Source organism: Diabrotica virgifera, chromosome 9, assembly GCF_917563875.1.
Source record: "Diabrotica virgifera virgifera chromosome 9, PGI_DIABVI_V3a".
NCBI classification, from domain to species: domain Eukaryota; kingdom Metazoa; phylum Arthropoda; class Insecta; order Coleoptera; family Chrysomelidae; genus Diabrotica; species Diabrotica virgifera.
In genome coordinates this window covers 184,194,766-184,219,075 of record NC_065451.1, presented here as the reverse complement: position 1 = coordinate 184,219,075, position 24,310 = coordinate 184,194,766, and the positions used below count along the sequence as shown (strand labels likewise).

The window sequence follows — 24,310 nt, the reverse complement described above, 5'->3', positions numbered from 1 at the left end:
TTTACTAAAAAAACCTTTTAATGTTAACTGAAAGTGAGTTATGGGTGATTGAATGTAAAATTTTTTCGGCGTTTACCCAAATCTAAGTATTCAAGTTTAATCAAGTTTGAATCGAGTCGAACTTCATTTCATTTATTTTTCACTTTTTCCTAAAAAATTCGAAAGGTTTCTCTTATTTTAATCATAAGTTGCTTAATTTTTACGCTGTTAACTTCTGCTGGAGCACATTTGATAGATGTTTCGAAGTACTTTGACAAGTGCTTAGAAGGTATATTTTATAAAATGCATCGTTTTCCCGTTTTTTAAATTTGAATACTTAGATTTGAGTACTCGTCGAAAAAAATATACATTCAATTACCCATAACTTACTTTCCGTTAACATTAGTTTAGTTCTTTAAGTGAGGAATGTATTCAATTTTTTATTATCTTCAATTTTGGTAATAATAACTTTTTTGTGAAGGCTTATAGTTTTTAAGTTATACGTGAAAACCAGCTTTATAACATGCATTTTTTACGAAAAAATAAAATTTTTGATCTTTAATAACTTAAGAAGTATTGATTTATAATAATATCTTTATATAACAAATTTTGCTTAGAATTTGTTTCTCTATCGATTTATGGTACTATTTTTAATCAAATAATTTTCACCACCGAGAAGGAGTGGCATGTCACCTTTGTTCCTTGAGGTATTCTCTAACTACTCACCAATTTTCATGAAAATCGATGAGGTTCAACGAAATCGGAGGTGAAAACCTTCAGTGACTGCACTATCAGCTCTTATAGAAAAGTGTTGGACATGTCAACGTATTTTTCCAGTTTCGCACAATCTACTATACTTTGTTTTAAAACCAGGAGGCGTAATTCAAATTTCTTCTCTCTTCTTCTTCTTCAGTCTGTTTGCATCCACTCCTGGACAAAGGCCTCCCCTGGCGGTAGCGGGTAGGTACCTCTCTATGATCCCGATAGAGGGTAGACTTACTTCAGGGATGTTCCGACAGTTCTTCTAATACGACAGACTCATTAAAACACAGGTTAAAACAAAATAAATATATTCGATGTAATTATGTACGGTACATTCCATGTCAAATCACTCAGGCAAAAAATTTTGGATCTCCGATTTGTCTGAAAATTGGTATATAGCTTCTGCGGGATGTAAAAATAAGATATTTAAGGTCAAAAATCTTCTTCTTCTTTTTTTCTCAAAATGTTATTTTATGCGATTTTACAGTGATTTGGTGTTTATTTAACCAAATTTGCATTTTGTATCGTAAAGTATTAATGAAAAACATGATATTTTAATAGAAGGGGCTAAAAAATGTCATTATATGGCATTTTAACAAGTTATTTTGATTCAAAACAAGTTTTTGATCAAATTTTATAGTGTAGAAAACGTTAAAATATCGTTTTTTACATTTTCCTCCATTCCCAAAATACATCATCATCGATTTGGCTGAAAATTTGCACACAGATAGCCAAAATATAGGACTTTAAGTGGTTAAAAGGATTTGAATTATATTCCAATACCAAAAAAGTTACATGCAGTCATGCAGTAATATCAGACTGAAAAGTATATTAGTCCAGTCGGGATAGCATTTGACCTTGCATGCCGAGCTGCCCAAAATTTTATTTTTCTAATCTTTAAGGGAGTCAGTAGTAGCCTAAATTTAGAATCACGAATTCCTCCGTTACGTTAGCCGCCATCTTGATTTTAAAGGAGAACCTGTTTTGCTCAATATCTCCGCCATTTTTAACTTTTCGACAAAAATGATAGGAACTGAAATTGTTCCAAATAAATCGTATTTACAATTATTACAATTTCTTTTTAATAATTTTTGTCGTGAGGTCGATATTTTCGAGTTAATTGTACTTACAGTAGACGCCTATATTTTTGACTATGATATTGCATGTAACTTTTTTGGTATTGTAATATAATTCAAATCCTTCTCACCACTTAAAGTCCTATGTTTTGGCTATCGGTGGTCAAATTTTCAGCCAAATCGATTATGATGTATTTTGGAAATGGAGAAAAATGTAAAAACCGGTATTTTAACGTTTTCTACACTATAAAATTTGAACAAGAACTTGTTTTGAATCAAAGTAACTTGTTATAATGCCATACAATGACATTTTTGAGTCCCTTCTATTAAAATATTATGTTTTCCATTGATACTTTACGATAGAAAATGCAAATTTGTTTAAATAAACACCAAATCACTGTAAAATCGCATAAAATAACATTTTGAGAAAAAAAGAAGAAGAAGATTTTTTGACCTTAAATATCTTATATTTACGTCCCGTAGGAGCTATATACCCATTTTCAGACAAATTGGAGATCCAAAATTTTTTTTGCTCCAAAATTGAGTGATTTGATATGGAATCACCCGTACAGATAAAAAAAATAAAAATAAAATATAATTCTATTTGTCGCCGAGACGCAGCGACGTCCTCCCCCGGATAGACGTCTGTGAAAGAAAAGGAAAATTAACAATAATATGAAAATATTCTTACACCTCAGTGCAGTGTAAGTTTGCAAACAGTCACGCGATTAAAATATATAAATTTATCGGGAGCTCGCTCACTACGCTTGCCACCTTTTTAGTTATGAGCCGCAAATTACCTCACCACGGTACACCTTGCTGCTCAAGTTGGCCTGCCTTAGCTTGCGAGATCACGTCATCACGGTGACTCGGTACTCAGGTCGGCCTACCTAGCTCACCTCACTTGGCTGGTAGTGGAGCCCAGAGCTGTCGCTTCAAGACTGGCGGATGGCGGATCTCTGCTTGTGGCCCCCTTAAATATCCCTCTGCCTGTGTTGTTTCGGAGAAGTGGAACTGAGTGGGGCATCTGCGCGATTTGTGAAACTCGCACGGTTCTAGTGCCGATGCGTGTTCGAGGCGTATCAATACAGCGTCCCTGCCCATGCGAGCTCCTGGTTTTTCCTCCTCTCCTCACTTAGAGAAAACCAGGTCCAAACCCCAGTATTACCCTACCCTAAGCTCCAAATTCCTTCCCCATATCCCCCACACTCGCCAACTCGTCTTGCCAGCGTGGCGAGTTATGGCTGTTTCACCCCAAATGAGTTGAAAAAAAAAATTACTGGTCCCCAGGTGGGTGCTCAATCCCACACCTCTAAGGAGGTCAGCCTCATGGAATCTGGGGGAGGCAAAAACTCATTAAACCCCCGAAAGCAACCTATTTACCGCGCCGTAATTCTTGTTTGTAATTGGTCCAACCTCAGGCAAGTTTACTTACATAGGTTAATTAAGTTATATCAGCGATTCTTTGTGTTTTCTGCTTTATTCCTTGAATTTTTAGCATTCTGGTCTACTTTTATATAAAAATCAGTTATTTTTAGAACTCTAGCGACGTATTAGTATAATATAATATATATGAATTACCGTCGAAGGCCGATATGATCAACCAAAAAAAAGATGTATTTGGTGATTTTTCTAGTGACTTTCTTGGGTGTGAATCTGTCTTTTTAGTTTACTCCTCCTGGTTTAAAAACAAAGCATAAATTCGATAGTTTTTAAATTGCCATCTGTCAAAAGTATGACGTTATTTCCGATTCAAAATGGCGACCGTTCAATATTTCATGGCGACAGTGTGGAAAAAATATGAACTTCCTTGAATAATTTGGACATCTTCACCTTTTATGGAAAACTCTCGAAACAGATCAACTTATTTTTACCGTTTCGCAAAATCTACAAGAATTCTGTATTGTATTGTATTGACATTATCAAAAGTATGGAGTCATGGACAGTATTCTTAAATGACAATTAATATACGTCAAGTGATATATCATTTGAAAGCTCTTTTGATCTATCACATATCGTTTAGTATGTTTCTAAAACCAGGAAAGATATTTTACTTCACTGAGTATCAATTTAAGACAGTATTTACATGGCGGTTGATAATTACTTTATAAGTTAGTACTTAATGGTTATCTTGCACTTCACTGTTTGGGTTTTATTTTTATTTGCAGTGTTTTTTTAGCTCTTAACTCTAAAATGACTTACAGTTTGCAGTAGAGAGATAAATGCAAATAGTAATTGTTTGTTTATTAATAACCCTCTAAAATATAATAAGGGATGTTTTAGTCTGTTTTGGAAATCATATTTTTATCTACATATTTTTAAATGATATATGTGTTATAACAGCAGGTATCGTTTTTGGAGTTTGGTCGAAACAGAATAGTTAAAAATGATACCAGATGTTTCCAGTTTAGTTAATTTCAGAGTTTTGCAAGTATAGTTGGATTTATGGTTTGACGTAGCGTAGACGTAACGTAGACGCACTGGAAAAGTTCAACACCGAATTTTGTGTACTCTTGTTTATAAATGAACGTAAGCGCATGACGGGACGTAAGAGAAACGTAACGGAACGGAAGAGATGGCCAACTTTCATCTTTTACAGTGCGTTTCTTCCGTCTGGCCAATCATAAGAAAGAATTTTGTTCTGTCACTCAAAGTGGACCCGCCCTCTCATTCCTTTTGTAAAGTTGTTTGTCAACATATTCGATTTTGTTAATTATTTGTTACAATGGATGTTAAGTTATTAATTTAATAAAAATATATCATAGTGTAGTTTCAATATTTCAGATAAATATGAGTTGTTTATTAGCCTGTTAATTCGGGGTTATCCACACATAATATGCGATAATTAAATCCAATGAACATTTTAAAGACCAGGAAATGAAACAACATAGTTGGAAATTCCACGGCACCAAGGAGCATACCTTCGTTTATTTCCTACTCCATTGTAACACACAAAACGGATAAATATTATAATAAGTAATAGTATAAATAAATAAACACAAAATTTTTGTTTACGGTTCGTATAATTTTTAGGCTATGTTGTTGAATTAAGTCACTGTTTCTACTCATGCGCAAAACTTCCGTTGCGTTAATTTATAAATTGACAAAATATTTTCACTTTTCAGGGTTTCTTCTATTTCCTTATAAACTGTATCTAACAGCTCTCCTGATACTTTCTTGCGGCTAGGTGGATCATATCCAGGTCTCAATGCGCAGATCATGTCCTTGAATAATTTGTTATCAGCAATATTGAATGCTATGTTACAGCCATAAAAAATTTGGCTGTGTTAATATCCAATTTCTGCTTTTCACTTGCGGAAGTCTGCACAACAAAGCTTTCAATACCTTAAACAATTTACATAAAATTAATTATGTTTGTTACTTTTCTTGAAATTTCTTCTTATTATAGTAGACCAGACACAGTGTGGGTAGAAAATATATAGATATACAAATATACATCCTGTATACAGGGTGCGCCAAACCTCTGGTCTTCTTTGATTACGGCTAAACTATGAGATATACAAAAAAATGTTTATAACAAAACTAATGTGTATCAAAGAGGTCTATAATTTAAAATTATTTTCAATTATACAGGGTGAGTCAGAACGACGGTATGAACCAAAGTTTTATTTTTTTAAATGGAACACCCTGTATATTAAATCATTTTTGAATATATTATTTAAAAATATGAAAAATTTGTATAAGGTCTTATAGGTCTAAAGTTAATAATTTTCGAAATATTTACAGTTTTATTGAGAAAAATGGTATAGTCCAGAAAGCCACTGCGCATCCGCTAGGAAAAATATTCTAATTCGGATTCTTTGCACAATCTTACTCAAAAAGGACTCCTTTTAACAAATTTGCATGTTGCCAGGACCAAAAAGTGGTCAAAAATTTTTTAAACGTTTTTTTTTTGTTTTTTTCCTAAAATTATTTTTTTTGCACGGAAAAAAGTTTTTGTAGGTTTTTTGGATCATTCCAAAGAGAAAAGGTATTTAGTGACTTTTCTCTAAAAATGATAGTTTTTGACATATAAGCGATTAAAAATTGAAAAATTGCGAAATCGGCCATTTTTAACCCTCAAAAACTATGTGAAAAGCTGAAAATTTGAATGTTACCAAGGTAGGTAGATATTCTTTAAAGATCGATTGATGAAATCCCGAAGAGTTTTTTGCAATACAATATTCAAAACTCCTTTGTTTTTTAATTGCTAATCAAGCGTGCACGACACTATTTTCCACCGACAGTATGGTGCAAATGAAAGGAATAAATTCGTTATTTCGTAAACCGGCGACTTTAAGAAAAATCCCGAAACAGGTCGATTTTTATTTTTAAGTTATGATATTGTGGCATATATGGTATACTAGTGACGTCATCCATCTGGACGTGATGACGTAATCGATGATTTTTTTAAATGAGAATAGGGGTCGTGTGCTAGCTCATTTGAAAGGTTCTTCAATTCTCTATTCAGTAATATAAACATTTACATAATTATTTATACAGGGTGTCCAAAAAAATTTTATTAAATTCAATTATTTGACAAAAAAAGAAGTAGAAGGACACCCTGTATAAAAAATTATGTAAATGTTTACATTACATGATAGAGAATTGAAGAACCTTTCAAACGAGCTACCACACGACCCTTATTCTCATTTAAAAAAATCATCAATTACGTCATCACGCCCAGGCGGATGACGTCACTAGTATACCATATATGCCACAATATCATAACTTAAAAATAAAAATCGACCTGTTTCGGGATTTTTCCTTAAAGTCGCCGATTTTCGAAATAACGAATTTATTCCTTTCATTTGCACCATACTCTCGGTGGAAAATAGTGTCGCGCACGCTTGATTCGCAATTAAAAAACAAAGGAGTTTTGAATATTGTATTGCAAAAAACTCTTCGGGATTTCATCAATCGATCTTTAAAGAATATCTACCTACCTTGGCAACATTCAAATTTTCAGTTTTTCACATAGTCTTTGAGGGTTAAAAATGGCCGATTTCGCAATTTTTCAATTTTTAATCGCTTATATGTCAAAATCTATTGATCTACCTCAAAACATAGATCTAGAGAGCGTAAGCGGCGTAACCCCTAAAGGGGTGTTTAGCCACTATATATATATATATATAGGAATTCTGAGGTTATTGGGATATGCAGCGGTGAAATAAGTGTACTCTTTTAACTAAGTTTCAAGCTTTCGAAAATGTTTATTTTCATCATCAGGAATAACTGAAATAAAGTGCTACTGTTAGTACAGCATCCTCGAAAACATATAGTACAAGGTGTAAAGGTTTAAAAACTTACGTTATTGAGATTTGCTTTCCGTGGATGTTATACTCACAGGTGACAAATTCACGCACCACTCATTGATTGAGTCAAATATTAAAAAATACATGGTGTAAAAGACCAAATTGACAAATTATTTTCTACACTAACACATAAGAAAAAGACAATTAAAAAGATTTACATGCCACGTGTGCCGGCAAGTGTGAAATGTGAGGTTAGAAGTCAATGTCATTCCTGGACATACGCAAATGACACCACTTCTTCTTTTTTTCTTTGTCTTATGTAGTACTAATACTTTAAGAATACACATCCAAAAATTTACCAGAGTTTTGTTTGAAGTTAAAAAACCAAAATTATAAATAATTTACATTTCAATGTACTGAAAGCTGGAAACTTTACAATGAATCAGTTGATAAGACATCATTGAAATGAGGATAGTTGTCCAAACATAATAGATATGAGTAAATAGAGCTTAATTGATTTATGTCACTCCTTTTGTTCATTGCATTAGAATTCTGCGAAATGAAAGCCATCTCTAAGAACAGTCTTTTAGTATAGTTGGATTCAGAAGCTAAAACTCTGACCGATTCGTAATTCATTTTGTGATGTTCTTTATTAACATGTTCGGCAAGAGCAGATCTTTCAGGATATAATCTGCTATCACTGCGGTGACTAACTAAACGACTACCTAAATTGCGTGCGGTTTGTCCAACATATACCAAATTACAGTTGTTACAGGGAATCTGGTAGACGACGTTAGAACAATCCCTAATGTCACTCTTGTCCTTAACCTTTGAAAATATAGATCTTGAAGTTAAAGATGTTTTAAAGGCTATTTTCAAGTTAGGGATGTCTTTAAACAGTCTAGCCAGTCTGGGTGTTATGCCTTTAACGTATTTTAAAGAAGTATATAAACAATTGGCATTTTGTTCTCCGCTTGTAACAGTAATTTGCAACTCATTATTATGGCGTATTATGTCAGGGGTCAAACTGAATAATATCTTGGTGACTAGGTGTCTTGGATAAGAGTTGTCGATAAAAAGGTTAGACAGGATTCTCAGGTTCTTCTGATGGCAAGAAGGATCACTGATAGCTATGATTCTAGCCTTCATTTGCTTAATTAAATTGATTTTTATTGAGTGTCGATGATATGACCAATAGTTAAGAAAACGTCCAGAACTATGAGGTTTTCTATGCCAGTCAATTCTCAGGGAGTTGTTATGGGTTCTAATGAACCGGGTATCAAGAAAGGGGACTGAGCATAGATCATCCTCATGTTCAATTGTGAACTGTAATAGAGGGTCATAACTATTGAATACTTGCAAAATTTCAGCTGATCTATTGCTAGGAATAGCGAGGATTAAGTCATCTACATACTTTTTAACAAAAGGAATATAGAAGGACAATTCTGGGATCACCATATCCAGTAAATGATCCATCACATAACAGGCCAGAATGGGAGAGATAGTACCTCCCATAGGAGTCCCTTGTGTTTGTCTAAACACAGTATTATTAAATGTGAAGTAGGTGTTGTTAAAAAGAAAGGAAATGAGTTTTTTGAAAGATTCCAAGCTAATATTGCAATGAGAACTAATAAAATTCCAATTGTTTTCAACAGCTATTAAGGCTGCATCTAGATGTACATTAGTGAACAAAGAGACTACATCCAGACTGATAATAACATAGCCTTCAGGTAACTGATAGTTGTTAAAGCTGTTAAAGACATCAAAAGAACTTTTTACGTCATATTCATTAGAGACATATGCATTGGTCAAAATCTCAGTCAAAAAAGATGCTAATAAATTAGTAGGTGAACCAATATGGATATGGTGATCCCAGAATTGTCCTTCTATATTCCTTTTGTTAAAAAGTATGTAGATGACTTAATCCTCGCTATTCCTAGCAATAGATCAGCTGAAATTTTGCAAGTATTCAATAGTTATGACCCTCTATTACAGTTCACAATTGAACATGAGGATGATCTATGCTCAGTCCCCTTTCTTGATACCCGGTTCATTAGAACCCATAACAACTCCCTGAGAATTGACTGGCATAGAAAACCTCATAGTTCTGGACGTTTTCTTAACTATTGGTCATATCATCGACACTCAATAAAAATCAATTTAATTAAGCAAATGAAGGCTAGAATCATAGCTATCAGTGATCCTTCTTGCCATCAGAAGAACCTGAGAATCCTGTCTAACCTTTTTATCGACAACTCTTATCCAAGACACCTAGTCACCAAGATATTATTCAGTTTGACCCCTGACATAATACGCCATAATAATGAGTTGCAAATTACTGTTACAAGCGGAGAACAAAATGCCAATTGTTTATATACTTCTTTAAAATACGTTAAAGGCATAACACCCAGACTGGCTAGACTGTTTAAAGACATCCCTAACTTGAAAATAGCCTTTAAAACATCTTTAACTTCAAGATCTATATTTTCAAAGGTTAAGGACAAGAGTGACATTAGGGATTGTTCTAACGTCGTCTACCAGATTCCCTGTAACAACTGTAATTTGGTATATGTTGGACAAACCGCACGCAATTTAGGTAGTCGTTTAGTTAGTCACCGCAGTGATAGCAGATTATATCCTGAAAGATCTGCTCTTGCCGAACATGTTAATAAAGAACATCACAAAATGAATTACGAATCGGTCAGAGTTTTAGCTTCTGAATCCAACTATACTAAAAGACTGTTCTTAGAGATGGCTTTCATTTCGCAGAATTCTAATGCAATGAACAAAAGGAGTGACATAAATCAATTAAGCTCTATTTACTCATATCTATTATGTTTGGACAACTATCCTCATTTCAATGATGTCTTATCAACTGATTCATTGTAAAGTTTCCAGCTTTCAGTACATTGAAATGTAAATTATTTATAATTTTGGTTTTTTAACTTCAAACAAAACTCTGGTAAATTTTTGGATGTGTATTCTTAAAGTATTAGTACTACATAAGACAAAGAAAAAAAGAAGAAGTGGTGTCATTTGCGTATGTCCAGGAATGACATTGACTTCTAACCTCACATTTCACACTTGCCGGCACACGTGGCATGTAAATCTTTTTAATTGTCTTTTTCTTATGTGTTAGTGTAGAAAATAATTTGTCAATTTGGTCTTTTACACCATGTATTTTTTAATATTTGACTCAATCAATGAGTGGTGCGTGAATTTGTCACCTGTGAGTATAACATCCACGGAAAGCAAATCTCAATAACGTAAGTTTTTAAACCTTTACACCTTGTACTATATGTTTTCGAGGATGCTGTACTAACAGTAGCACTTTATTTCAGTTATTCCTGATGATGAAAATAAACATTTTCGAAAGCTTGAAACTTAGTTAAAAGAGTACACTTATTTCACCGCTGCATATCCCAATAACCTCAGAATTCCGTTTTCTACGTTGTCAGCAAAGACTTCTTTTCCTTTTATATATATACATATATATATATATATATATATATATATATATATATATATATGTCAAAAACTATCATTTTTAGAAAAAAGTCACTAAAGACCTTTTCTGTTTGGAATGATCCAAAAAACCTAAAAACAACTTTTTTCCATACAATAAAAATAATTTTAGGAAAAAAACAAAAAAAAAACGTTTAAAAAATTTTTGACCACCTTTTGGTCCTGGCAACATGGAAATTTGTTAAAAGGAGTCCTTTTTGAGTAAGATTGTGCAAAAAATCCCAATTAGAATATTTTTCCTAGCGGATGCGCAGTGGCATTCTGGACTAGTAATATTTATAGGGTTGTGGACTATGTTTCCAAGGAAATAAAAATTTGGGTGATAGGTCAAAGTTTTCAAAATATAGTGTTATTTTTAAATAATTTAATATTTTTTACTTTTAGCCATAAAATATACAATGTGATCACTATTTGCAAATACAAAATTTTCTCATTTTTTTTAAATGGGACACCCTGTATATTACTTTTGTGTTTTGTAGTAAATATTACAACCTTTCTTTTGGTATAAGGTTGTATGTACCTAGCATGTTTCGTTTTGTAGATATTTAAAAAAAACTATAGATTTTACGTGTTTGCGGATTTTTTATTTAAAAATTTTTTTGCAAAAAAAAATAATTATAATCTGGCTTTAGAAACATACACTAAAATATAAAATATGAGGATAAAAACGTAATTAAAGATTAAAATAAATCGTATGCTAGTACAATTCAATTGAATTTAATAACTTTAAATTATTTTACAAAAAATATTTTACCATATTAATGAATGCATAAATTAGTTACTAAATGAAATAAACAACCAAATTTTAAATCAACCGTAGTAATTTTTCTACTACAGCAACTTTCCTGTATCAAATTAATTGTTAGTTAAATTGTATTTAGTTAAACTTTTAATTTACCTTTTAAATTTACTTACATACATCTTGAGAATATAAAAATTATTATAAAGTATGCTTTGAAACAAATGAATGTTAAATGTATCATCCAAATTATTTATTAATATAAATAGTATTTACTGGTGTCACAAAAACTGGGAATACTTTTGTAGTTGAAATTTTTGTAACAATTTTTTTTATTTTAAATTTTAATTTTTTAACCGAAACATTTTTGGATATGACATTTGTTTTGGGCGAAACCATTAGAAATCATTACCAGATTTTGTGACACGAGTAGGTACATAGATACTATTTACTTCTTAATATACTTCCATAACGTTCATTTGTTTCAAAGCATACTTTATACGTTCTCAAGATGTAGGTAAATTAAAAAGTTATTAACTGATCTTACTCGTAAATACAATATAACTAACAATTAATTTGGTATAGGAAAGTTGCTGCGGTAGAACAATTACTACGATTGATTTAAAATTTGGTTGTTTATTTAATTTAGTAACTAATTTATGTATTCATTAATATGGTAAAATATTTTTTGTAAAATAATTTAAAGTTATTAAATTCAATTGAATTGTACTAGCATACGATTTATTTTAATCTTTAATTACGTTTTTATTTTCATATTTTATATTTTAGTGTATGTTTCTAAAACCAGATTATAATTATTTTTTTTGCAAAAAAATTTTTAAATAAAAAATCCGCAAAAACGTAAAATCTATAGTTTTTTTAAAATATCTACAAAACGAAACATGCTAGGTACATACAACCTTATACCAAAAGAAAGGTTGTAATATTTACTACCAAACGCAAAACTAATATACAGGGTGTCCCATTTAAAAAAAAATGAGAAAATTTTTATTTGCAAATAGTGATCACACTGTATATTTTATGGCTAAAAGTAAAAAATATTAAATTATTTAAAAATAACACTATATTTTAAAAACTTTGACCTATCACCTAAATTTTTATTTCCTTGGAAACATAATCCACAACCCTATAAATATTACCATTTTTCTCAATAAAAATGTAAATATTTCGAAAATTATTAACTTTAGGCCTATAAGACCTTATACAAATTTTTCATATTTTTAAATAATATATTCAAAAATGATTTAATATAAAGGGTGTTCCATTTAAAAATTAAAACTTTGGTTCATACCGTCATTCTAACTCACCCTGTATAATTGAAAATAATTTTAAATTATAGACCTCTTTGATACACATTAGTTTTGTTATAAACATTTTTTTGTATATCTCATAGTTTAGCCGTAATCAAAGAAGACCAGAGGTTTGGCGCACCCTGTATATACCAAAAAAAACAAAAAAAGTTTCTTACGTCTACGTGGCGTCTACGCTACGTCAAACTATAAATCCAACTTATGTCGTATAACAAAATACAACAAGAGGCTTATCAGCTAGTCACATAACTTGAAGGACCATGGTTTGGATTCAGTTTAGCGGACCCGCGTCAACACAGCTTTACCTAACAATAAAACACTGAAAAGGTCAAGTTGTTCATTCAGAATTATATTTTTATTTTTTAATTTATTCATTTCCATAGATTCGAATCAATATAGCTTACGTTCTTCATTTTGAATATGGAGAATTTGAAATTGGTCATTAAAAAAATGATTATGATAATATAGGAGGTGAACTGCGTATGTAGAATCTGTTTTTCTGTTATTGAAAACCTTTTGTGTTCTGCAATACGTTTGTTGAAGTTCCTACCAGTTTGACCGATGTAAGTCAGTCACCACATATCGCTCACTGAATTCTATAGTGGCACAACCGCAAAAATGAAGTTATAATTGACTGAAGTTTCATGACATAAAATACCATTCAAAATTACCATTTATGGATAAGAGGTCGACAGAAGAAACCAAATACTTGTTAATGAAGGGTTACATATTACAATTTTTGCCATTGTATGAATTTTGAGATCTTTGATATGAATATGCCAGTATTGAATTCAAGTTTTTATAGTATACAGGGTGCGCCAAACCTTCTGGTCTTCTTTGATTACGGCTAAACTATGAGATATACAAAAAAATGTTTATAACAAAACTAATGTGTATCAAAGAGGTCTATAATTTAAAATTATTTTCAATTATACAGGGTGAGTCAGAATGACGGTATGAACCAAAGTTGTATTTTTTTAATGGAACACCCTGTATATTAAATCATTTTTGAATATATTATTTAAAAATATGAAAAATTTGTATAAGGTCTTATAGGCCTAAAGTTAATAATTTTCGAAATATTTACATTTTTATTGAGAAAAATGGTAATATTTATAGGGTTGTGGATTATGTTTCCAAGGAAATAAAAATTTAGGTGATAGGTCAAAGTTTTTAAAATATAGTGTTATTTTTAAATAATTTAATATTTTTACTTTTAGCCATAAAATATACAGTGTGATCACTATTTGCAAATACAAAATTTTCTCATTTTTTTTAAATGGGACACCCTGTATATTAGTTTTGCGTTTGGTAGTAAATATTACAACCTTTCTTTTGGTATAAGGTTGTATGTACCTAGCATGTTTCGTTTTGTAGATATTTTAAAAAAACTATAGATTTTACGTTTTTGCGGATTTTTTATTTAAAAATTTTTTTGCAAAAAAAATAATTATAATCTGGTTTTAGAAACATACACTAAAATATAAAATATGAAAATAAAAACGTAATTAAAGATTAAAATAAATCGTATGCTAGTACAATTCAATTGAATTTAATAACTTTAAATTATTTTACAAAAAATATTTTACCATATTAATGAATACATAAATTAGTTACTAAATTAAATAAACAAGCAAATTTTAAATCAATCGTAGTAATTCTTCTACCGCAGCAACTTTCCTATACCAAATTAATTGTTAGTTATATTGTATTTACGAGTAAGATCAGTTAATAACTTTTTAATTTACCTACATCTTGAGAACGTATAAAGTATGCTTTGAAACAAATGAACGTTATGGAGGTATATTAAGAAGTAAATAGTATCTATGTACCTACTCGTGTCACAAAATCTGGTAATAATTTCTAATGGTTTCGCCCAAAACAAATGTCATATCCAAAAATGTTTCGGTTAAAAAATTAAAATTTAAAATAAAAGAAATTGTTACAAAAATTTCAACCACAAAAGTATTCCCAGTTTTTGTGACACCAGTAAATACTATTTATATTAATAAATAATTTGGATGATACATTTAACATTCATTTGTTTCAAAGCATACTTTATAATAATTTTTATATTCTCAAGATGTATGTAAGTAAATTTAAAAGGTAAATTAAAAGTTTAACTAAATACAATTTAACTAACAATTAATTTGGTACAGGAAAGTTGCTGTAGTAGAAAAATTACTACGGTTGATTTAAAATTTGGTTGTTTATTTCATTTAGTAACTAATTTATGCATTCATTAATATGGTAAAATATTTTTTGTAAAATAATTTAAAGTTATTAAATTCAATTGAATTGTACTAGCATACGATTTATTTTAATCTTTAATTACGTTTTTATCTTCATATTTTATATTTTAGTGTATGTTTCTAAAACCAGATTATAATTATTTTTTTTGCAAAAAAATTTTTAAATAAAAAATCCGCAAACACGTAAAATCTATAGTTTTTTTTTTAAATATCTACAAAACGAAACATGCTAGGTACATACAACCTTATACCAAAAGAAAGGTTGTAATATTTACTACAAAACGCAAAAGTAATATACAGGGTGTCCCATTTAAAAAAAATGAGAAAATTTTGTATTTGCAAATAGTGATCACACTGTATATTTTATGGCTAAAAGTAAAAAATATTAAATTATTTAAAAATAACACTATATTTTAAAAACTTTGACCTATCACCCAAATTTTTATTTCCTTGGAAACATAATCCACAACCCTATAAATATTACCATTTTTCTCAATAAAAATGTAAATATTTCGAAAATTATTAACTTTAGACCTATAAGACCTTATACAAATTTTTCATATTTTTAAATAATATATTCAAAAATGATTTAATATACAGGGTGTTCCATTTAAAAAAAATACAACTTTGGTTCATACCGTCGTTCTGACTCACCCTGTATAATTGAAAATAATTTTAAATTATAGACCTCTTTGATGCACATTAGTTTTGTTATAAACATTTTTTTGTATATCTCATAGTTTAGCCGTAATCAAAGAAGACCAGAGGTTTGGCGCACCCTGTATTTGGCAAAGGTGGTAGTAAGTAGTGACACAAAGTGTTCATAAAATAAACGTTTTTATTTTTTAATCATGTTTTTATTCGCATTAAAGATTCGTTTTTATTCGCTATATGAGCACAACAATATTTTTCTTACTAATAACTAAAAATGAATCTTAAAAACTTTTACCAGAATAAAACCGTAGAATGTAAGTTGATGTAAAATTCACTGTGGCTTTTAATAATTGCATTGGATCGAATAAGATAGATTAAGTCATACTTTTTTCTGGCAATTGGAACTTTATTCTGATAGAACCTATTAATTCCATTATGAATGAAGTAAGAAACAGTAAAATCATTTATTTTTCATTTCTTTTATTTCTGTTTTTTACTTCATTCAAAATGAACTCTCACATGCAACCCATTCAACATTTTAATTCCAATATCTTTAAAAGATAATATTTTGTTGGGAGTTCTGGTTCGTATTTCTTTGAATAAGTTGACGGTATTATCCTTTTCGACTTTCAGTATTACGATAGTACGAATAGCACGAGATAAGTCACCAAATGGACGAAGAAGTATTGGCAGACCAAGAAACAGATGGTGCGATAACTTAAACAATTTAGGAGGCTAATATTGAAGAAGAAACAGGCTTTAAAGCCTACATACAAGAAGGAAAAAGAAGAAGAAGACTTTCAGTATTAAAACATCACAAGCAACTTCTGCCTAAAGACCTAAAGTAATAGATAAAGTCAAATTGAAAAAAAACTTTGCACACTGGCACACTCTTACTTTTGTACATTGTTTAACAAAATAAAAAGCATTGTTATTGGTTCTTCCACCACTCTTTGCTACAGTACCTGTCCCATCAATGCTCTTATCTAGTTTTGCTGCTTGGAAATGTCTCCCAAATCCCAATATAACTTAAGAAACGCTAACCTCTCTTCTTCTGTGAATTTCTGGTACATGTTTGCCTGCATTTTGTGATGTCACACGGCTTTTTAACTGATCTGGCTGGAACGTCTATCTTCCCGTTGTACATTTGATAAGAGTATCCAGAGTTTCGGAGGTGTTTAATTCGGTTTTTTATCCACTGATAAGGTTGGACTTTCCTTTTTTTCGTTTTTTTTCTTACATTCTTCTCCTTCTTACATTTTAAATGAAATATAAGAAAAAGTAAACATATACTGACACAACTTTGTTCTTTCATGACATAAAGTAAAGTATTTGAAGTAAAGTAAATTCTATGCCGACAAAACCTCATATTTTGGTGACATAAATAATATGTTTTTGCCAAAAATTTAATTACGTACTGACACAACTTTTAATGTGCTGGTATAGACTAAAACATAAAATATTTTTATTGAAGGTTATAAAAATTATAAAGTGGCATAACTTTAGTTTTATTAAAATGTGCCGGTATTCCATGTACAAACACAAATACACCGAAAGTCGACGGCATACTAAATATGTGCCGTGTGCCGGTATAGTGCTGCCGCACGTGCGAAATAGAGGGAAATATGCACGTGGTACAACTCTTTCTACGGGATTCTATGCAAACTACGTTTATGCCGGTTTCGTTCACATATAAAGTGAAATTTCGTGATTTTTAAGTACATAGTGGTTATTACAAAACACCATTTTTTGAAAATGTGCCACTATAGAAGTCAGTGAGCGATATAATTATGTACCCCACTGTGTAAGTGCTTTTTCTTTTGGCTCTTGTTCTTAGTATATTTTCTTAACTTGTTTGTTCTAAAAGCTGCTGTTATTCGTTTCTTTTTTATGTAATTGTTTGTACGTTGCTCTGTACTTTTCTTCCTCTAGGAGTCACCGGAAGGGGTTATACACGTAAACGTACTTGATATATAACAGCAGTCATGTAATTTGACAAAGAATAATGTGTGTATCCACGTGGGATGATAATAAGGGTAACGGCTGCTACCGCGTAGCGAAGAGACGACTGTCTCCTTCAGCAGATCAGGAACAAGTAATGAGTTCAGATTACTGATAGATCATCTCGGGATGTTTGCTTACCATAAATAAGGTGGATGCGACTCTTAGCGCCGATGTGTTGCTTTTCTGAAATAAAGTTGCCAAACTGCAACACTGACCATGCAAAACTCTGCAATTTACCATTAAACGGAATATCTGCTATAGTCTCCACCGCACAATATACAGTCATTTCCCTTGATTACAATTATTAATAAAGTATTAGAATCTAACGTAGCTACATAACAGTTTTCTACTAATACTTTAACAGAATGAATTTTTTTATCTGATGAGAGATCTTTTAGACCCTAATTGACGTATTTTTTAATTTGTTATATGTGTTATTTAGGAGTCTCTTGCAGTACATTGACGAAGAGTTAATGATGAGGTAAATGTACACAACTTTTCATCTGCTACATATAACACCACTCATATTCGCTTGTTACTTTTTTGTTTGCCGCACAGTTTTTTTAACGCTTGGACCGTGACAAGGCATCCCGTAACGCGGCAGCTCGTAACCCCACATTTCGTAACGCCGGCAATTCGTAAAGGCGACAGTTCGTAACTGTAAATATTCGTAACGTATACATTCAAATTTTTTAAGCAAATTTAGTATTATTGAATTAATACAAAATTGTGTACTTAGTGGTCTTAAAATAAGTACCATTACTTTTAGTACAGGACAGTATGCAAAATCCAGTAATACTAATTTCATAAAAAAAATTAAATCTAAACGTTACGAATTATACCGTTACGAACTGTTGCCGTTACGAATTTGTGTCGTTACGAACCGTCTCGTTACGAGATGTCATGGAACCCGCTTGGACACACCGCTTTGTTTTTTCTATATTTTGTTGTTTGTTTCGTTTTTATTTTCTTTGGGGTGGTTGGTTCTATCATACAGTATAATAATGGCTGATATTATTTTTTTGTTTACGGGTAGATTAAATGTTGTTTGATTATTTTAGGGGATCCTACAAATATCATCAGTCGGACTATGAGCAACAGTAAGTTGAATGTTAGTTATTTTGGTGTAGGTAGATAGATACCGGGCTATGAGATAAGTGGGGGATTATTGTTCAAAATATAGGTCTTGACGATTACCTTCTTTATTGCTTATTGCATTTTAAATTTTGTTTGATTACATTCCATTCTTCATCTTCATACATTTTCATTATCCTCTAAGCTTAGAAATATTTTTATATAAATAATACTTAAATATTTTTTACTGTTAGAAAAATAATATTTTTCTAAAAAGTTTACTATTATAGTAGACTTTTTCAATAAAATAAAAAAGAAACTTCCAAAGTATGTTAAACAATCTTTTAGGTCTGGATCCTCTTTTTTACACAATACCAAAAATGCTAATTAATGCGTAAGTAATCTAGGTTAATAATTTCTAATATAAATTAATTCCTTTTATCAGTTCGAGCCATAGGCCTGTATTTTTTATCATTCTATTTTTACTAAAAGGTTTTAATAGTCGATCATAAAAAAAGTTTTATAACATTTGAGTAACACTCTCAAGTCCGAAGTCGGACGATTACTAGTCCAGGGTGCCAGGGTAATAAGGTTTTTTCCATGACACTGCAACAGCCAGGGTATAGTCTGTTCGCTAAACTCAGACGCAACTGGCTACATATTTTAGTCGATAATTTTTTTGTTTTTTGCCAATTTTGCAAAAATTGGCGAAATTACTAACTATTTAGTGATTATTAACTATTTAGTAATTTTTTTTGCCAATTTTACTAAAATTGGCAAAATTACCGACTAAAATATCTAGAAAGTTGCGTCTGAGTTTATCGAACAGACTATACTGAAGCATTTTTTCGACAGGTAACACCTATAAAAACAAATTGTAACTATTTCCTGCGTAGGATATGGCGGCCATTTTTATTTATAAACAATTTAGTGTCAAAAAATGGCCTTTTTCCTTTTTTTTCAAATTAATGGAAAACAGTAAGATTTACGGTTTTCATAGTAAGTACAGACATCTTTGAGAAAATGGAAAAATCTTTAAAATGGCATATAAAAAAGTTTAATACACTAATTTATTGTTAATGTAATTGCGAAAAAGGTCGAAATTTCAAAAAAATTAATTTTGCAATAACTATTGTAAAAATAAGTGTACAGCTTTGAATTTTTTGTCAAATGAGAGTTCTTTGGTGCTTAATATGCGACAAAAATTTCAAAGCGACTCATTCAGTTATTTAAATTTTATTCAAATTGTTTATCCCAGAGAGCTTTTTTTGCAATAACATAAGTAAAAAAAAATAATGTTAGAAACATTCTACAGGTGTCAAATGTAAGAGCATGAGCTAAACTTTCTAATTAGTTTAAAAAAAGTGAATAAAAAATGCAATTATTAGTAATAAATAATTATGCAAAAGTGTGTTCAATTTTTCCTTATAAACTTTTTATCTTTTTATATAATAAATTATATATATTTATTACAATTTTTCATCAATTATCCTGTACATAACATTACTTGGTAGTTGTGCACCTAAAAAAACGGTAAAAAAATGAATTTTTTGAAAAAGGTTGTTCAAAAAGTTTATAAGGAAAAATTGACGATACTTTTTCATAATTATTTATTACTAATAAATGCATTTTTATTCACTTTTTTTAAACCAATTTGAAAGTGAAAGCAAATTCATGCTCGTTCATTTGACACCTGTAGAATGGTCCTAAATTTTTTTTTACTTAAGTTATTGCAAAAAAAGCTCTCTGGGATAAACAATTTGAATAAAATTTAAACAAATGAATGAATCGCTTTGAAATTTTTGTCACATATTAAGCACCAAAGAACCCTCATTTGACAAAATTTTCAAAGCTGTACACTTATTTTTATAATAGTTATTGTAAAATTAATTTTTTTGAAATTTCGACCTTTTTGCAATTATATTAACAATAAATGAGTGTATAAACCGTGCCTGTGGACGCAAATCTACGCAGATTTTTACGTGTTATACGTATAATCACACAAGAATAAATAACCGCTAAACGCGGTGAAAATGAGTGGCGCATTTGGATGAAAAATAAAATTACATTTTTTTTAAAGATTTTTCCATATCATTTGCAAAATTTGAAGTAAAACATGCCACAAAAGAGTACCTTTGATAAAGTTTGCAGTTTAATAAATATGGAAAAATCTTTCAAAATAAAGCTATGATTTTATTTTCCATCAAAATGAAAATACATTTTTGCGCCACGTAATATTCATATCAGCTCTTTTGTAGCTGGAATGTTGTGTGCGTCACTCATTTTTTTCTTGTATCAGGACTTTTTCAAAGTGTTTTTATGAATTAAATATATGAACTTAAATGTAATGTTTCCCGATTACACGTTAAGCGTTATAAATGGTCGCCATATCGCTGAAATGGTCTAGTAGTAGTTACGACACTAAACTTGTGATATGGCAATCCGAGTAGAGAGTTCATATCCCAGCCATTCCAATTTTTTTTTTTTTTTCAATATAATTCTTTGTGTCCATCGAATATACACTGTTCATCTCATCTTTCATTTACCGGTAATAGTCAAAATTTTACTCATTCAGTAACAAAAACTTGTGTGGTTTTTTTTTCAAGCTATTAATATAATTTTAATAGGTGTATTTATAGACCTGGATCCCGCGTATCAAAAAAAAGTTGATTAATAGCAAGCTGAAAATTTGTTAATAGCTTAACGGTGTCTAGTCGAACTTTGATATATTGGAACATTGGAACAGGGGAAGTTTTAATTGTGGAACAGGTTAAAAATTTGGAACGTCAGACTACAAAAACGTTCCATGTATTTTGTCGGACAGAATTTCCAATTGATTTGTTACCATTTCATTAAATTCTCGTGTAAAAATCAGACTGATGTTTATCACCAACTGCGCATTTTAATGAGTGGAACACGGAGAACATGTCAAATGACAGGAATCATGTTGGTTAGTAATAGCAGTCTGATTTTGGCATGAGAGTTTAATGAAAGGGTAAAAATCAATTGGATGTTCTGTCCGACAAAATACATGGGACATGTTTTCGTAATCTGACGTTCCAAATTTTTAAAGTGTTCCACAATTAAAATTTCCAGTGTTCCCGTGCGCATATTTACAGATGCTTGCGTGTGTAGACACCAGGGTGTTGAAATCAGTTAGGGTTTGGAAAAACAGTACATTTACACATGCTAGCGCGTGTTGACACCACGGTGTTGAAATCAGTTAGGGTTTGGAAAAACAGTACGTTTACAGACGCTAGCGTGTGTTGACACTAAGGTGTTGAAATCAGTTAGGGTTTGGAAAACAGTACAGTTACAACTACTAGCAGATTTGGACACCAGAGTGTTGAATCCAGCTAGTTTTTTTAGTAATTAATATACATGCATAAATTCTAACGGCTATTGACTTTGATTTTATATACCTACTCTTTTTATATACCTACCTTGCTCTAAAGCTATTTGCTTGTGGAATTTTTATAATTAACTATTTAGATGGGAAATAAGCCACAATTAAATTGAAAAAATAATTTTATTAACGTTTCGATGTCCAAATCGGGTGTCGTTGTCAAAATAAAAAATACTACTACAGGGTGTTTGGTAGAGAATAGGCCATAGCTTAACCTCAGGTTCCTGAGGTTAAAATAGGCCGATTTAAGCTAACTTACCTTAGTACAAAGTTTATAATAACCGAGATACAGGGTGTCAAAGTTAAACTTTTTTTTTATTTATTATTGAATATTTCCTGACAGGCCTGAGATATCAACACGAAATTTGGTATATGGGGGTTTTTCGGGACGAGAAAACTAAATTCCCTACCAAAAGTTATGTGTTGCCAGAGGGCGCCACATACGCCTTTCAGCACTCATTTAATACGTTCAATTTGTTTTATCCGTCGCTCCCTATAATTTTGACATTAAAATTTGTATTCCCCTATTAGTTTTACTTAAAAAAGGTATACTTCTTTCATCTCCCTAAACTCAACCGTTTACGAGATCAAGCATTTTAAATCTGCGGTGCATAATTTTTAGCATAATATCATTGTAGTTACATCAGAAAAATAACTTAAAACCATAAAATTATCCAAAAATGTATCGCAAATTTCTTCAAATGGAATTTGCGATGCAATGCCATAAATTTGAGAACTGGCACAATTATTATGGTTTTAAGTTATTTTTCGGGTGTAACTACAATATTATGCTAAAAATGATGGTGTATCGCAGATTTAAAATGCGTTTATCTCGAAAACGGTTGAGTTTAGAGAGATGAAAGAAGTATAGCATTTTTAAGTAAAACTAATAGGAGACTAAAAATTTTTTATGTCAAAATTATACAGAGTGAGGGATAAAAAAAATTTAACGTAATAAATAAGTGCTGAAAGGCGTATGTGGCGCCCTTTGGGCAATACATAATTTTTGGTAGGGAATTTAGTTTTCTCGACCCAAAAAAACACCACATACCAAATTTCATGTTGTTATCTCATATCTGTCAGGAAATATTCAATAATAAATAAAAAAAAAGTTTAACTTTGACACCCTGTATCTCGGTTATTATAAACTTTGTACTAAGGTAAGTTAGCTTAAATCGGTCTATTTTAACCTCAGGAACCTGAGGTTAAGCTATGGCCCATTATTTACCAAACACCCTGTATATTAAACAAAAATGTTGTTGCTTAGTAAAAAATTCTACTAATAATTTTTTTAATCTGACTCATTTATATTGGCAATTCATACATATATTATACATTTTAAAGTATTTTTTACTACACAACAACATTTTTGTTTAATTTAGTAGTACGTATTTTGTATTTTGACAACGACACCCGATTTGGGCGTCGAACCGTTAAAAAAATTATTTTTTTTTTAATTTAATTGTGGCTTATTTCCCATCTAAATAGTTAATTATAAAAATGCCACAAGCACATAGCTTCAGAACAACATTATTTTTTATGTTAATATGTTTTTTGTGTTAATATATTATTGTTTATATCCCAACAACGTTTAATTATTTATTAATACCTAAATCACTTAAATATTTTTCCACAACAGTAGGTATATAAAATCAAAGTCAATAGCCGTTAGCATCTATGCATGTATAACCACTAAAAAAGCTAGCTGGTTTCAACACTCTGGTGTCCAAATCTGTTAGTATTTGTAAATGTACTGTTTTTACAAATCCTAACTGATTTCAACACCCTAGTGTCAACACACGCTAGCGTCTGTAAACGTACTGTTTTTCCAAACCCTAACTGGTTTCAACACCGTGGTGTCATCACGCGCTAGCATCTGTAAATGTACCGTTTCTCCAAACCCTAACTGATTTCAACACCCTGGTGTCTACACACGCAAGCATCTGTAAATATGCTTCCCGTGCATCAAAGTTTGTCCGACTAGACACCGTTAAGCTATTAACGAATTTTCAGCTTGCTATTAATCAACTTTTTTTGGTACGCGGGATCCAGGCCTATTATAACATGTAATCTTGTAATCTCCCACTTTCGAAGCCCAAAACCCTGTTAGTTATTCCACATATTGTGTATACTCTTGTTTAACTAAAATTTATTCAATTAAAATATCTCTTATAATATACAGGGAGAGTCTGTAAAGTGGAATAAATTCAATATCTCAAATACTAATTGTTTTTTTGGAAAATGCTCAGACCC

General features: G+C 30.8%; 2 protein-coding genes across 12 annotated transcripts in view; one reads left to right on the top strand and one right to left on the bottom strand.

The window, feature by feature from the left end:
* The window catches only part of LOC114335610 (guanylate kinase), a 345,069-nt gene that overhangs the window by 220,209 nt on the left and 100,550 nt on the right, over positions 1 to 24,310 (bottom strand). The gene's annotated exons all lie outside the window — the stretch shown is intronic.
* LOC114337984 (mitogen-activated protein kinase kinase kinase kinase 5) overlaps positions 1 to 24,310 on the top strand; it is a 134,574-nt gene that overhangs the window by 52,759 nt on the left and 57,505 nt on the right. For 5 of the 11 annotated variants that reach the window (XM_050661121.1, XM_050661118.1, XM_050661117.1 and 2 more), the window contains 2 exons: positions 18,020 to 18,058; positions 18,639 to 18,677. The exons of 2 other annotated variants lie outside the window; for them this stretch is intronic. In XM_050661121.1, coding sequence (XP_050517078.1) covers positions 18,020 to 18,058; positions 18,639 to 18,677 — 78 coding nt within the window. The remainder of the gene's footprint in view (positions 1 to 18,019; positions 18,059 to 18,638; positions 18,678 to 24,310) is intronic. 4 more of the 11 variants (XM_050661123.1, XM_050661120.1, XM_050661124.1 and 1 more) reach the window with 2 other exon arrangements.